The sequence below is a fragment of the Cyprinus carpio genome, unplaced genomic scaffold, assembly GCF_018340385.1.
Source record: "Cyprinus carpio isolate SPL01 unplaced genomic scaffold, ASM1834038v1 S000006590, whole genome shotgun sequence".
In the NCBI taxonomy this organism is placed as follows: Eukaryota; Metazoa; Chordata; class Actinopteri; order Cypriniformes; family Cyprinidae; genus Cyprinus; species Cyprinus carpio.
The window spans coordinates 234,087-251,297 of NW_024879241.1; the positions used below are offsets into that span (position 1 = coordinate 234,087).

A 17,211-nucleotide genomic window follows, 5' to 3' on the forward strand; every position below is an offset into this window, starting at 1 on the left:
CCTCTCTCCCACCAGATCTCCGTCAACGCTCTCAATGGTCAGGAACTCCCCAACATCACACACACTACTGGTCCCATAACCCTCATCACCTCCGGCAATCACACAGAGACCATTCCATTCCTCCTGCTTGACTCCCCGGTTGCACCCATTGTTTTAGGCCATCCTTGGCTCGTGAGACATAACCCTCGGGTGGATTGGGGCTCTAACTCCGTCACTATGTGGAGCGAGCACTGTCACGAGTCCTGTCTGGTGTCTGCTTGTTCGTCTGTGTCTGTTTCTGTGTTTCAGGAGAAGGCAGCGGTTCTGTCAAACGTGTCCGCGGAGTACCTGGAGCTGAAGGAGGTGTTAAGTAAGTCTCGCGCTGCTTCTCTTCCTTTGCATCATCCCTATGATTGTGCTATAGAGTTATTACCAGGTAAGTCTCCGTCTAAAGGCAAACTTTACTCTCTTTCTATTCCTGAGAAGGATGCCATGGAGAAATATATTTCTGATTCTCTAGCAACGGGGTTCATCTGACCTTCCTCTTCTCCAGCGGATGCGGGGTTCTTTTTTGTTGGTAAGAAGGATGGTTCTCTGCAACCTTGTATTGATTACCGAGAGTTGAACAACATCACGGTGAAGAATACATATCCTTTGCCGTTGATGTCTTCAGCTTTCGAGAGGTTGCAAGGAGCATCCATTTTCACAAAATTGGATTTACGTAACGCTTCTCATTTGGTTCGCATCAGGAAGGGGGATGAATAGAAAACCGCTTTTAACACCCCCAGATGGCATTTTGAATATTTGGTCATGCCCTTCGGGTTTTCCAACTCCCCAGCGGTTTTTCAGGCAGTCGTGAATGACGTGTTGAGAGACATGGTAAATCGATTCATATATGTTTACCTGGATGACATATTGATTTTTTTTCTTCGTCTCTCCAGGAACACGTTCAACACGTCAGGCGAGTGCTTCAGAGGTTGCTAGAGAATGGGCTTTTTGTCAAGGCGGAGAAATGCGTTTTTCATGCACAGTATGTTTCTTTCCTAGGCTACATCGTCTCTTTGGAGGGAGTGCGCATGGATCCTGACAAGATTAAGGCTGTGATAGATTGACCAAGTCCAGATTCCCGTAAGGCCCTACAGCAGTTTCTGGGATTCGCCAACTTCTATCGGCGTTTCATTCTCAACTTCAGCCAACTAGCTGCACCTCTGACCACCTTGACCTCCCCCAGAACTACGTTCAGGTGGTCCAGTACAGCCGAGGCTGTGTTTACCAACCTCAAGAGCCGCTTTGTTTTGGCCCCCATTTTAGTCGCCCCTGATCCCACATGTCAGTTCGTGGTGGAGGTTGACGCATCAGAGGTGGGGGTAGGCGCAGTTCTTTCCCATCGCGCTTTCCATACGACAAGATGCATCCCTGCGCGTTTTTCTCCCATCGTCTATCACCTGCCGAATGTAACTATGACATTGGTAACAGAGAATTGTTGGCCGTCAAGTTAGCATTGGAGGAGTGGCGTCATTGGGGGTCGGAGGTACCTTTTATCGTCTGGACCGACCATAAGAATCTTGAATATATTAGATCTGCTAAAAGACTCAACTCCAGGCAGGCTCGGTGGGCACTTTTTTTTCTGAAGTTTCGATTTTTCACTCTCGTACCGCCCGGGTTCCAAGAACATCAAATCCGATTCCTTATCTCGCTTTTTTGATCCATCCGAACGCCCGGTTACCCCCGAGTGCATTTTACCTGAGAAAGTAGTTGTCTCCGCACTCATATGGGAGGTCGAATCGAAGGTCAAGATGGCCTCAGAAGGGGTAAAACTTCCGCCCAGTTGCCCACCAAATCGATTGTTTGTTCCGGAGGAGTTACGGTCCGACGTTATTCGATGGGGTCATTGCTCCAATGTGGCTTGTCATCCAGGAGTAAGCCAGACTAGCTGCTTAGTAAAGCAACGATTCTGGTGGCCATTAATGGCTCGCGATATTCACAATTTTTTTTGGCTTGCTCAGTTTGTGCCAGTGGTAAGACGACTAACCAACCCCCGGATGGGTTACTCCAACCGCTGTCTGTCCCTTCGAGACCCTGGTCCCAAATTGCGCTAGATTTTGTCACCGCCCTCCCACCCTCTAATGGCATGACAGTTGTTTTGACCGTAGTGGACCGGTTCTCGAAGGCGGCACATTTCATTCCCTTGCCCAAAGCAATGGTCAGTCCGAGTGTGCCAACCAAGATTTGGAGAGAATTTTGCGATGTTCGGTTTCCAAGAATCCTTCTTCCTGGAGCCAACAACTCTCTATGGTTGAGTACGCGCATAACTCGTTACCAGTGTCATCCACAGGCCTCTCTCCGTTTGAGTGTAGAATAGGTTACCAGCCACTAGTTTTTCCTAGTCTGGAATCTGAAGTCGCGGTCCCCTCCGCTCACGCCTTCGTCCAGAGGTGCCACCGCACATGGACCAGAGCCCGTGAGGGCTACAGCCAATCGCCACCAGTCTAAGCCTCCCGTATATGTCGTGGGTCAAAAAGTGTGGCTTTCTACCAAGAACATTCCGCTCCGTTCCGTTTCTAACAAGCTAGCTCCCAAATTTATTGGCCCGTTCCCTGTCACCGAGATTATTAGTCCGGTGACTCAAACTTCCTCCAGCGTACAGGAGAATTCACCCCTCCTTTCATGTATCTAAGATCAAACCCGTGTTTTACTCCCGCATTAATCCGCCGACCCTGGTTCCCCCTCTGCCGTCACTCATAGATGGGGAACCCACTTATTTTAGTATTTTGGTCTAATGAAAATAATAATATGGGCTGCGAGAAAATAATGAATAAAAAGAGAACGGCTGCTGTGAGTGCAGGCATGTTTCAACCCAGTAACAACACAGCGTTCCTCACAGCCAAAAAAACAGACAGAGTTCAGTTCAGCTGGAGGGGGTTGGGGGGTAGTTCTGTATAGATTGTGGGGGTCGAGATAAAGGTGTGAATTTCTTGCTCTTTCATATGGACAGTGCCTTATGAGCGTATCAAACTTGCAGAACAGGTTTATTGGTTTTAGAACAACTTTAAAGAAAGGTTTGATCCACTTCAAATGTTGACTACTGTATAGCGCAATAAAGTTTATTAATTATTATAACTTAATTTCAGAGGAAGTTGCCTTAACTCAAAAAAAAAAAAAAAAAAAAAAAAGATGCATTAGGACTTTAAAAAAAATCCCCTCCTCGCTCCAGTCACTGTTCATACTCTGCTCGGCAGCATGTCTCAAACGCGCGGGGGAGGGCTGAGCCCAATAAGAACTATGGGAGCCCTGAGTGGAGCGTCGGCCGTTTTATTTTGTTGCGTCCATACAATATTTTTTAGAGTGTGAAATATAAATTTTCACAGAATATAGCCTATTCATAAACAATATATTGAACCATCTCTTTATGTTTTTCTAAATCCAAAACAGAGTCCAGACATCAGTGAAGTATCCGTCTATGAACATGTTTTATAGGCTGTTTTAGATTTGAGAAATACACATGCGTTACAGACGTGGCAAAAAACACCAGAGTTTTGGGAGACATTATATTTTGTAGACTTTATGTGATTTAAAATGCACAAACCAGAAGCACAATATCTGCAGAGAAGGGTTGGCCATTATCAAAACATAAAATATCAATTTTATTTCAATTTTCGCTTTTGTGTTTCAGAGGACAAATCAGTGTTAAGGCATCTCTCCATTATGGACCATTCTGAAAGAAGAATTTATGCAAACGCATATAAATGCTTAAACTTTAACAGAGATAGAGGGTATTTAATAGGTCTGCCCCCATGTAAGATTTTTCTAGTTACTAGTCGTTCATTTGTCATTATTCAACTAATCGCAGGTTTATATTAAATTTACATCTATAATCCATAATGAGCCTTAATATATTCCACGCTCAAGAACATGCATTAAGTTTGCCACAAAGCACAGGCAGAAGTAACCTAATAATTTTGAAAAGGAGACATTTTAATCATTTATTAATAAACTAATGTTTTCTTGTCGCCTGCAAGATGACATTCAGGGTGCTGACTCTCTCCACATGGACGCGCCTTTAAAGAGAAATGCAACCGTCACAGATTACATAATGCTTTCGTTCTGAATTGATTTGTTTAAAAGACATTTCAGGCTTTCTGTAGATACAGGTCCTTCTCAAAAAATTAGCATATTGTGAAAAAGTTAATTATTTTCCATAATGTAATGATAAAAATTAAACTTTCATATATTTTAGATTCATTGCACACCAACTGAAATATTTTCAGGTCTTTTATATTGTTTTAATACTGATGATTTTGGCATACAGCTCATGAAAACCAAAATTCCTATCTCAAAAAATTAGCATATTTCATCCGACCAATAAAGGAAAAGTGTTTTTAATACAAAAAAAGTCAACCTTCAAATAATTATGTTCAGTTATGCACTCAATACTTGGTCGGGAATCCTTTTGCAGAAATGACTGCTTCAATGCGGCGTGGCATGGAGGCAATCAGCCTGTGGCACTGCTGAGGTGTTATGGAGGCCCAGGATGCTTCGATAGCGGCCTTAAGCTCATCCAGAGTGTTGGGGTCTTGCGTCTCTTAACTTTCTCTCACAATATCCCATAGATTCTCTATGGGGTTCAGGTCAGGAGAGTTGGCAGGCCAGTTGAGCACAGTAATACCATGGTCAGTAAACCATTTAACCAGTGGTTTTTTCACTGTGAGCAGGTGCCAGGTCGTTGCTGAAAAACGAAATCTTCATCTCCATAAAGCTTTTCAGCAGATGGAAGCATGAAGTGCTCCTGATAGCTAGCTGCATTGACCCTGCCCTTGATAAAACACAGTGGACCAACACCAGCAGCTGACATAGCACCCCAGACCATCACTGACTGTGGGTACTTGACACTGGACTTCAGGCATTTTGGCATTTCCTTCTCCCCAGTCTTCCTCCAGACTCTGGCACCTTGATTTCCGAATGACATGCAAAATTTGCTTTCATCCGAAAAAAGTACTTTGGACTACTGAGCAACAGTCCAGTGCTGCTTCTCTGTAGCCCAGGACAGGCGCTTCTGCCGCTGTTTCTGGTTCAAAAGCACACGCCTGTGCACGGTGGCTCTGGATGTTTCTACTCCAGACTCAGTCCACTGCTTCCGCAGGTACCCCAAGGTCTGGAATCGGGCCTTCTCCACAATCCTTCCTCAGGGTCCGGTCACCTCTTCTCGTTGTGCAGCGTTTTTTTTGCCACACTTTTTCCGTCCCACAGACTTCCCACTGAGGTGCCTTGATACAGCACTCTGGGAACAGCCTATTCGTTCAGAAATTTCTTTCTGTGTCTTACCCTCTCGATTGAGGGTGTCAGTGATGGCCTTCTGGACAGCAGTCAGGTCGGCAGTCTTACCCATGATTGCGGTTTTTTGAGTAATGAACCAGGCTGGGAGTTTTTTTAAAAAGCCTCAGGAATCTTTTTGCAGGTGTTTAGAGTTAATTAGTTGATTCAGATGATTAGGTTAATAGCTCGTTTAGAGAACCTTTTCATAATATGCTAATTTTTTGAGAAGGACCTGTATTTACACTTGCTCTGTCCTACGTCCATGACACTGACTCACTGCGGAGCTGCCAGTTTTAATCTGAACAGCTCTTAACGCAGAGTGGATGGTTAGATGCATGATGGGCTAGTATTAAAAAATAAATAAATAAAGGTCTTTCCAGCATTAAGGTAATAACGTTACTGCTTTTTATTAATCATCTTGTCTCAGTTATAAATTTGACTGATAAATGACAAAGAATTATATTAAAACTTGTTTTGAACAATTTCTTTGTCATTTGAATATTGATTTTAAGTAGGGAGGCAAAAAAATCGATTTAAATCGTAAATCGGATTTTTTTGTGAATAGGCCTATCGTCCAGCCCTGGTCATGTAAGTACGATTTAAACCATGCTAATGCACTTCCATTAATGCCAACAGTGTTCTAGTCTATGCAAAAGAATAGTGTGGTCAATAGTGTCGAACGCGGCACTAAGATCCAATAGCACTAATAGAGAGATACAACCACGATCAGATGATAAGAGCAGGTCATTTGTAACTCTAAGGGGAGCAGTCTCAGTACTATGATACGGTCTAAATCCTGGACTGGAAATCCTCACAGATGCCATTTTTCTCTAAGAAGGAATATATTTGTGAGGACACTACCTTTTCTAGTATCTTGGACAGGAAAGGGAGATTCGAGATCAGTCTATAATTAACTAGTTCTTTGGGGTCAAGTTGTGGTTTTTTGATGAGAGGCTTAATAACAGCCAGTTTGAAGGTTATGGGGACATATCCTAATAACAATGAGGAATTAATAATAGTCAGAAGAGGATCTATGACTTCTGGAAGCACCTCTTTTAGGAGCTTAGATGGAATAGGGTCTAACATGTTGTTGGTTTAGATGATTTAACAAGTTTATACAGTTCTTCCTCTCCTATAGTAGAGAATGATTATTTCTAATAGTATCGACTTTAGAAGTAAAGTAGTTCATAAAGTCATTACTGCTGTGATGTTGAGAAATGTCAACACTTGTTGATGCTTTTTCGTTAATTTAGCCACTGTATTGAATAAATACCTGGGGTTATGTTTGTTTTCTTCTAAAAGAGACGAAAAGTAATCAGATTTAGCAGTTTTTAATGCTTTTCTGTAAGATAGGGTACTTTCCCTCCAAGCAATACGAAATACCTCTAGTTTTGTTTTTCCTCCAGCTGCGCTCCATTTATTTAACCGGGCTGCTCTCTTTAGGGTGCAAATGTGCTCACTATACCACGGTGTCAGACTGTTTTCCTTAACCTTGCTTAAGCGTAAAGGAGCAACTGTATTTAAAATGCTAGAAAAGAGAGAGTCCATAGTTTCTGTTACATCATCAAGTTGTTCTGAGGTTTTGGATATGCTAAGGAATTGGGATACATCAGGAAGATTACTTAAAGCAGTCTTTTGTGGTAGAAGTGATGGTTCTACCATACTTGTAACAAGAAGTAGAATTACAGTTTTAGCTATTTGAAAGTTTGCACAAAACTAAATAATGATCTGAGATATCATCGCTTGGCTGCATAATTTCAACACCATCAACATCAATTCCATGTGACAGTATTAAATCTAGAGTATGATTTCGACAATGAGTAGGTCCTGAGAACGTGTTTGTCTAATCCCAATAGATGTTCAGAATGTCTATAAATGCTGATCCTAATGCATCTTTTTCATTATCAACGTGGATATTAAAATGACAACAATTAAACTTTATCTGCAGCCTAGCACTAAACTTGGATGTAAATCAGCAACTCTTTAGTAAAGTCTGTATGGTGCCCTGAGTGGCCTTGTATACAGTAGCCAGCACAAACATCACAGGGGCATTCTATCATTACACATTGTTTCTCTGGATAATTTTATATTAAGCACAAATACTTCAAACGAGTTATACTTGAAGCCTGCCTTCTGAGAAATACTGAAAACATTGTTATAAATTGAAGCAACACCTCCCCCTTTACCTTTTGGACGTGGCTCATGTTTATAACAGTTATCTTGGGGTGTAGACTCATTTAAAATAATGTAATCATCAGGTTTTAGCCAGGTTTCTGTCAAACAGAGTGCATCTAGATTATGATCAGTGATCATATTATTGTTACAAAAATGCTTTCGTAGAAAGGAACCTGATATTAAATAAGCCAAGCTTTATCATTTGTTTATCCATATTACATCTGTTTTTTTTATTTGTTGAACCCTCAATTAAATTGTTGCTCTTAAATTGGTTTGGACGTTTTTTGTATTTTCTAGCCCGGGAACAGACACATGTCTCTATAGTGTGATATCTAGGTGAAAGAGTCTCTATGTGCTGAGAATTAACTGACTTCTGTGACTGGAGGCGGCTAGTCAGACGGTCGCTTTAGCCAGTCTGTCTGCTTCCTGACCTGGGCCCCAGTTAGTCAAGTAGGGGAATTATCTGGTAGTTAAATTCTACCATATAACTACCAGATATTTCTTTCCCAATTCTCACCCGAATAGAGCGTTCGTACAGGAAATCCTTTACCCAGTTAAAGACCCTCCCTCCTATTCCCAAAAGATGTAATTTAATCAACATCCCCCTCTTGCCACCATCATATCATATACGCTTTTCTCAGCGTCAAGGAAGACTGCCACCACTGATTCCCTATTAACCTGGATTTCCTCATTCATCTTCCAGGCACAGTACTGTATCCATGTGTTCCTCTTCACTTTCTGAATCCACTTTGATAAGAATCAATTAATTCTCTTTTCTCCAAAAAATACACCAGTCTGTCTGTTACCATACGTTCCTTAATTTTACCTATATGGGATGTCCTATTAGGTTTTGCAGGATCCTTCCCTGGTTTCCTAATAGGAATTACAGTTGCTTCCTTCCAACTTTTTGGAAGTTGTCCTTCCTCCCATACTCTATTATATAATCTAAGCAGTCTTCCTAACACAATCTCACCCATAAAAGTCAACATAGCATAACAGTTCATCTCCTCCCGGTGCTGTCAATCCCTGTGCCCGTTTAATTGCTCTCCCCAGCTCAGGCCTTAGAAATATGGTGCACTCAATGCAATCATCCACTTCCTCTCTTTTTTCCTAAGACCCCAGGATATGTCCCTCAATGTCCTTGTTCCCTTCCTTTCTTCCATTCTCCCTCTAGATTATTCAGAGCTATTGCATTACTACACAAAAGCTTTTGCCATAATCTCTGCCTTCTCCCTTGTCAATCACAGCTTTCTCAAAGAAGAGCACCCCACCTCACCATTACAGGGTAAACCCACTACCTACTCCTTTCCCCACCCATCCTCCTTATCCCCCACACTTCTCCCACAGGTGTCATTCTACCTATGGAGAGCTGCAAGAACGACGCAATTAATCTCTCTTAGCCTGCCGAATGGTCTTTACTTACTAATGCTTGAGCTCTTTTATATTGAAATAAATGCTCAAATTATGTGTCCGTCTCAAAACTGCCTAAAAGCCCTATTCCTATTTTTTTTTCTTACTACTTCTCTACATTCCCTGTCCACCACGGAACTGCTTTTCCTTCTCCTTATTTGCAAGAGCTTCTTAGGAATAGTTTCATCTGCCCACCCCTTTATATTTCCTGGAAACTACTGTATTCTCTTGTCAATATCCAGATCTCTAGACCTCCTCATCTAACCTTTCATCACAAAAGCTCCTTAAAATTTTGCCTAATTTGCCTTACCAAACATCCAGCTCCTTCCTCCCTCTTCAGATCGTCTTTTTGTCCTCATTTGAATAGAACATAATATAGGAAAATGATTACTTCCTACAGTTGATTCCTTCCATACCTCCCATTCACATAATCTTGCTATATCTTAGAATAATTGTAAAGATCTAACGCCGACTCATTTTCCAGATACCATAATCAATTCTTGTTCTCTACCATCAGACACACCAGCAACTTTTAAATCCAACAACTCCTCTATGACCTGACCATTTCTACCAAACCTTCTTTTCCCACCCCCAAGTGGGGCTCTGAGCGTTAATAGTCCCCAACACCATACTACCTTTCGATGCTAATCCTGTCCCTCAAGTCCCCCTCTCATTGGCAATTTAAGTCCAATCTCCTACATGGATTTTAAAAGTTAATTATTGCTATAAACTGTCCATCCCCTATCCACACTTCCACCACCACATATTCCAACTCCTTTCCCAGTCCCAGAGGTCCTATATTCGGAAGCCCCTGGTCTAATAAATCCTAATACACCCTCCCCCCACCACCTTCTTTTCCTATCTCGACAAACCCCATATATCCCTGTATCACAAAAATCCAAATTTGGACTAAGCCACGTTTCCTGGAATACACATAAATCTGGTTTTTCCACCATTCCATCGAAGGTTAAAGATTTAATACTCTTGTCCATTTGCTATCCAGGCTTCGGACCATTCCATTGTAATATTAAAACCATAATTAATATTATACCAACACAGTGATTTCCTGACGTCTAGACTGTTGTTTGAGATCATCTCTCACTATTTCCCATGTCAGTCCTGTTATATTCAGATGTCGTACTGCTGCCATAACTATCAACTGTATTCTTTTCGGTCTTAGATTTTACCTCTGCTGTTCCATTAATCACACTACCGGCAATAAATGTCACTAATTTCCTTACATTGACTATCATCATTTCCCCCTCATTCTCCTTTAAACTTGACTTGTTTCACTCTCCACACCAACCCCCACTGGCTACTTCCCTGCTGACTTGATTTCGTATCATTTTTACTGGCTTCTGCATATGATACCTTCTGCCCCACTCTTACTTGTTGCACCTGCACTGCTTCCCTCATCACTGCACATCCACCATACGACCACATTATGCGCACCTCCACAATTACAACATTTGGTGATACAACCTTCCCCACACTGACCATAAATTATGATTTCATCCACATCTGGCACACCTTCTAGTTTCCCTTGCACATTGCTGCTACATGTCCCAAATCGCTGACAGTTTATAGCATCTAAGTGGTTTTTGGAAACATAAGGTCTGACAAAGTAACTCATATCCAATTGTTACTCTCGTTGTGGGAGAGCCTACACCCTCAAACTGCTGCAAATTGACTGGCTATCCCACCTTAGCCCCCTCTCTTGTTGCTTGAAGTCGGTTGTGCACTAATTATAGTACCACCTTTTAAATTAGATTTCACCTCTTTTCATCTCTACACACAACGGGATACTTGTAATCACCCCCCTTACTCCACTGTTTCCTTCCCTGATCAACAACAACCCTGTCCACCTGAAATTGCCCCAATCTTTCCAGCTTGAGAACCCGATCTCTCTGACCCCACATCTTTACACGTAATCATTAAACTTCCATTTCTCAGACCCTTGCTGCAAATTATATCTCCAACTGCTTTCTTTAAAACGCCACAGTCAATCGAACCGATTTAAACCTTCCACTCCACCTCCAATCCTTACTTAAAACTTAATAACTACTTTAAACTCTTCATCATCTCATTCTTCTAAAGTACACATATCACTCTCCTCCTCCACTCAATCCGAGTTACTGCTAATACCTAGTGTATTTGCCTTCCTTTTCTTCTTCTTCTGATTTTAATTTTTTTCTCCCTATCTGCTTTCCCTTACCACTTTTCTCCTTATCTTGTCCTCTTCCACCTCCTTCTTCCATCTCCGGTCCAGTCACAGTACAGCTGTGCCAACCTGCCGTCTCTCTCTCAAACACCCAATTCATTTCCTCAATGAGAGTATCCGCTCAATCAGGACCGCCAAGAGTAACGTCCACACCAAACACCAACCTTCAAACACTTCAGTTCCTCCCAGAGAAATATAAACCATTGGTTAGCCTAGCAATGGAATACCACAAGAGGCCCCCAGGTAATTTATAATGTGGCATTATATGTTGAAGTCAGTAAATGAGGTGCAGGTGTAGATGCATAATCAGGTGTGAGTGTAATCAGGTGTTGTGGTGTAATCAGTCCCAGGTATGAGGGATGATGGGAAATGGAGTCCGAATGAAAGCTAGCTAATACTCAGGGGACAGTTCCCTCTGGTGGTGCGGAGGATGCGGTATGGGAGCCTCCTCTGTAACAATGATATTCTGCTGTGTTCAGTGATGTGTGCCAATGTATTCTTTTAGGCAGCGGCTATTTGTACTAAGTGTAAAAAGCAATTAGATTCTTATTTACACTACATGAAAATAGCAGTATTTTTTTAACGATATGCTATTTACATTAAGTGCAAATAGCTATAGATTCCATTTACACTGTTAAAATAGCAAGATTTTTTGCTATTTATACTGCTAATTTCAAATAGTGGCAATTATCTGCACCTAAGTATTGTAGTACATTATAAAACAGTATGCAATAATGACGTATTGAGTGTAAATGATCATTTTAATTTAAAAATTTTAAATGGATGCCACCTTATTGGCACAATAAAGCCCGATCCCTACAGTACGTACTACCTTAACCCTACCCCAATATTTATTTTCAAACTTTTATTTCCTTCATTCTTATTGAAAAATTTAAATGCCTTTCCAATACGATATGAGATTTGAAAAAAAGTTTGGCAAAAGGCTGATTCGAACTTGGGTCGATCGCCCGATCAAAAAAGCACACACTTTATCCTCTACTCCCACTGAAACTGAGCATCATCTTGTACTGTTGACTATCCCAATCACACGTTAGTGGGAGGATAGTGTAAATAGCCTCTGCCAATAAAGCGGGCTAATTGCACATAGTGTAAATAGACACTCTGATTCTTTTAACATTATATTAAATGTTGCAACGACTGACATGAGGCTTATACATGTATTTGTTTGTAAATAAAGGCTAACACAATTTGATCCACAGCACCAAACAGCATAAAATCACCCAAAGACGTGGAGTTCTCTCTGCATAGCCTTACACATGCTCCAGCTACATTTTTATTTCCATACTTTTGAATTACTTCTGTATAAAACAGCATAAAATCACCCAAAGACGTGGGACCTTTATTATACAACTCTTAGACAAAATTTTGAACAAGCCATATAACATCAACTCTGCAATGGATATTAAAATCCAAAATATAGTGAAAACACTATTAATTAGCACAGTAACAAGATCAGCAGTTTAAGACATTAACTTGTAAGCACAAAACACAAGATACTTCTCTTTTTAATAAGGCTTTATTGGATAAATAAGACATATAAACTAATCTAACACACGCATTCACACATTCATATATATAAGTTGCAGGAAGAGAGAAAGTTAGGAAAGGATGATTTTAAGAGAGATGAAAATATGAAATCCCAAGTTTATAGCAATACCATGAAATTACATAAGACATGAAACAACCATCAGTCACTTAATTAACTCTCGCATTGAGTTCCTCAATGAGGTTAAACTTTATATTAAATGCACCACTTCAGCTCAGAATCTGGAGGCAAGTCACTTGCATTGCCTGTGTAAAGGGGGTTCCTTTGTCAAAAAGGGGGTTTCCCGAGGTTGCTGATTGGCTGGAAGCTCAGTAGTCGTTGAAGTGACATCTTGGGAAGCCCGTGGTTGGGCGTTGGCTGACGATGCAGAGTTGTGGGCTGGTTTGTAGTTTTAGGCAGGCAGTCGAGGTCAGACTCGGAGACATGAAACTCTTAACGGATAAGTAAAAGAAACTAAAGTAAAAGAACAGAAGTAAAGTTTGACGAGACTAGGTTGTGTTTTTTCTTTTCATCGTGGCTAAGTAGCAGCAGGCGGCAGCAGTGCCGAAGCACACTGGAACAGCGCTCAAAGAACGCAAAAGGTGATGACAAAAAGCATGACTACAAGCCATGACCAAAAAGCTAAAGAGCTAAAAGGCAAAAGGCAGGCATGACTATCATGTGATGGTCATGCTATGCATCTCTTTGACCATCAATCTTGTACTTGCCCCAAAATTGCCCCCCCAACAATCTTCTTTCCGAATTGGAATTGTCAGTAATTGTTCTTTTTTGTTCTAATGTTGAAAGCTGTTAAAGCTGCTAGTTAGTGGACTTGCTTGTGACCCTTGTGGGGTTAGGAATTGATTACAACATCCTGTTGCCTTTCTGTGGAATTCGGCTCCTCATGTTCTCCAACCAATCGGAGCTCCCGATCAAATCTTTAATTTGTTGGTTCGGGTCTGATTATGTTCAGTAATCTGCAAGTAGGGTAAAGTGTTAAATACGGGATTGAAGCGATGTGGCTTGGTAAACCTTGAAATACCACAACAAAGTTGTGTTGAAAGCTGTTCAAGCTGCTGCTAGTTAGTGGACTTGCTCTCCGACTCGGTGCGCTAGGATGTGGGTTCACAAACATCCTGTGTCTTGAGCCTTTCTGTGGAATTTGGGCTCATTGTTTCAACCATGCTCCTAAAAAGCAAAAAAAATATTTAATTTGTCTGGTTCGCTCTGAAACCCTACACTAGGATTGGTTAAATAAACTGTTTAAGGTGGGGCTCAACAAAGGTGTATTGGCATGCACAGTTTAGATATCTATAAAGGAATTTCGACTACTCAAATTGTTAATTCCAGATATCTAAAATGCAATTACTCCTAGTCACAAAGCTAAATGCAGATATCTCCAAATATACAGTAGTTCTTCCTAGTCAAAAATCTGATTGGGATATCCATGATTAAATTGCATATATCTTTAAATTGGTTGGTTTGACTATTCATAATTCCAATTCAGTCGAGGATATCTACTCTTACTGTAAGTTTAACTAGTCATAAAATTAATATTTGCAGATATCTACAAATGTATTGAGGATATCTTTAATTTTTTTTTTTAAAGATATATTAAATTGTCTTTAGACTAGTCAAATCATATTTTAAAGAATGTCTTGAAATGGGGATTACGACTAGTCAAAACTCATTTAAAGATATCTGAAAATATTTTTCAATGGAAGTCAATGGAAGATTAAGACTAATTCATAATAGCATTGTAGATGTCCTGGATGTGTAGTATGACTAGGTCAAAATGACATTGGAATTAAGATAATCTACAAATGCGATTAATGACTATTCTAAATTCAATACTATGCATTGAAGATATCTACAGTTATGACGAGGTCATAATTGCAATATCACTGATATCCATGGAATTATCCAATTGTAGACTATCCGCATTAACATGCATAACGAAACGATTCATCATGGAAAAGTCTCAATACAAAGTTTAAAATGTTTAACTAAACGGTGCTTGTCATAGTACGTGGCTCCATACCTGGTAATTTTTACCCTTCTGTCGTTCACACACAGCAGAAGTTCCGGATATTTTTACTGGGTAATGTTACACAGCTTTCTTACCATATAAATTCCTGGAACGAATTTAACTGGTATTTTTGAAAATATCCTGTTCACGGAAAACATAATCTCTTTAATCATATTATGCCAATGTACCAGTAATTTTCCTTCCTCCCAAAAAAGTCTGTATGTGTGAAAGGTGGCAGTTCTATCAATAAGTAAACTTGTTTTGTGGTTGACTTTAGGGTTAATGTAACATGTGGTGCTGAAATCATCTCATTGCCTCAATCATAAACGTCTCCTGCTTTGTGGGTTTTTGGGGAACAGGAACGCAATCAACGAGAGCAGTCGTCCTCCTTGGTGTTTGAAACTAAATAAAGAAAGGGGGAATCAGAATCAGGTTATTGAAGATCAAGCATTTGTTTGTTCTCAGAGAGCTACAGAGTACTTTCACGTGACTACTTTATTTGTTCATAGAGCGTGCGGTTTGTCATCAGCTTCAAAAAACTCTTACACCTTTAAACTGTTGCATAAAATATGGCTGAGTCAATGCAAACTCTTTAGAATGCTGATAGTATAATTGTACTTCTTTGTTTATATATATAGATATATATTATGATAATGATATACTGTAATATAATAATAAATACTTAAATTCATTTGCTTTTTTTATTCTTTTTTTCTTTGTTATTATAACCAAAAAAAACAAGAACAAAAAAAAAACATCCCAGATGGGGATTTTGGAGAAACCAGCTAAATGATCCTACGTGTGGCTGATGCAAGGTGAATATACTTCTTTACATCTGCATCTGACTTTGCAGTCCCACTAGCCAAGCTTCATTCTATGACCTCTCCATAGTGATGCACAGGGCTCTTTTGTACAGCTGGCAATATTGGAATGTGGACAGTGAGAACAGGTTAATAATGAATTAAAACGATATGTGCATATATGTGTTTTATTCTTGTTCTGTCTCTCATGTTTTGTCAGGTGTGCAGTAGTACTGGCTGGATTCTCACAGGAACAATGGCAGTCTGGCCTCTTTGTCTGTCTTCTTTCTTTTCTTGCCTTCTTTGCTCTGGATGCTTCCAGGTAATTGTTGTGAAGTGTATGTGGCCCAGTTTTCTATCTATGCAGCTTCTAGCTCAAATCCCACTGACTGCTAGTTTGGACTTAGACATAAAATTGTAATCTGAATATTATAATTTTTAATATATACATAAATATATTCTTTTTCTTTTATTATTTCAGAGGCAACACTTCTATCAAGTACAAGCGTGTGGTGAGATATTTTTAGTGTGTTACATTTGTTCTGCTCTTTGCTCTGAGGCTTCAGGTAATTGTTGTGAAGTGTGTGTGTGGCCCAGTTTTCTGTCTATGCAGTTTAGCTCAAATCCCACTGACTGTTAGTTTGGACTTAGACATAAAATTGTAATCTCATTATTTGGCACTTTTTATATATACATATATTTTGTTTTTCTTTTGATTATTTCCAGAGGCAGAACTCTCCTGAAGACACACACAAGTGATGGTGAGCTATTTTAGCGTTACATTTGTTCTGTCTAGTTGTAGTGACAAAAAGCAGTGCCGTTGCTGGTGGGTGGGGAAAGGTGGTGATGACTTAGGGGCCCATAGCTGTGGATAAAGTGTGCAAACACTCGAACTGAGCTCTCCTGCCTGCACCTGGAGTGAACAAAAACATGTAAAACATTCAAACACAAAAAGAGGTGAAAAAGTTTAATTCAGCATCGGTGCACTCCAAAGTTCTGTGCACACAGAGAGCCACGCCCCCAGCCTCTTCAACACGGGAACAAATTGAGTTTTCAATTTGAGACTTTTTGCTCTTTGGAACGGATAAATGCATAAAATATTATTAAAAATTCATGGCGTCAGTTATCTCTAAGTGAATGAAACAGTTGAGAAAGAAATCGGATGCATTGCCTCTAAAGACTGCAACTCTAATTTACCAGCCGCTGTGATGTCCTTATGTTAATCCAAGAAATCTAATGAGAGAAAATCACTCACTGCCCTTCACTAAATTACTTTGTCCTTTTAACAAGAATTCAACTCTTTTTAATTTATACAGTGAAGACTGTGCAATGCTATTTTATATTTGATTATATGGTCTCTGTATCTGGACAATTACAAACTTAAACATTTTTTAACTTGTATCTTTGTTCTGTTTATTTCTTTGTGCTATTTACACAATTTTAAACAGGGACCTTGACCCTGCTCGGATCCGGTGTGTATACATACAATATCAATCTGATCTCAGCTTAATGAAAACACTAAAGGTTTAAGGCAGCAATAATACTCACCTATCTTTCTTACAGAAACCTGTGAAAGTGAATGGTCTGCATATAAAGGTAGATGCTTCCGCTTTTTTAACTATCAGCATTCCTGGATTGATGCAGAGGTATGAGATGCCATCTTATCACAGGGATTCTTTCATTTCTAAGTCTTGAAATTTTCAGTTAGTTAACAATAGTTTTTATGTCCTATTCTCTT

At 40.1% G+C, this 17,211-nt stretch overlaps 1 protein-coding gene across 2 annotated transcripts in view; it reads left to right on the plus strand.

The window, feature by feature from the left end:
- Positions 1-17,211, plus strand: part of LOC109058398 (ladderlectin-like) — a 71,505-nt gene that overhangs the window by 44,391 nt on the left and 9,903 nt on the right. For both annotated transcript variants that reach the window (XM_042754752.1, XM_042754751.1), the window contains 2 exons: positions 16,922-16,945; positions 17,037-17,119. In XM_042754752.1, coding sequence (XP_042610686.1) covers positions 16,922-16,945; positions 17,037-17,119 — 107 coding nt within the window. The remainder of the gene's footprint in view (positions 1-16,921; positions 16,946-17,036; positions 17,120-17,211) is intronic.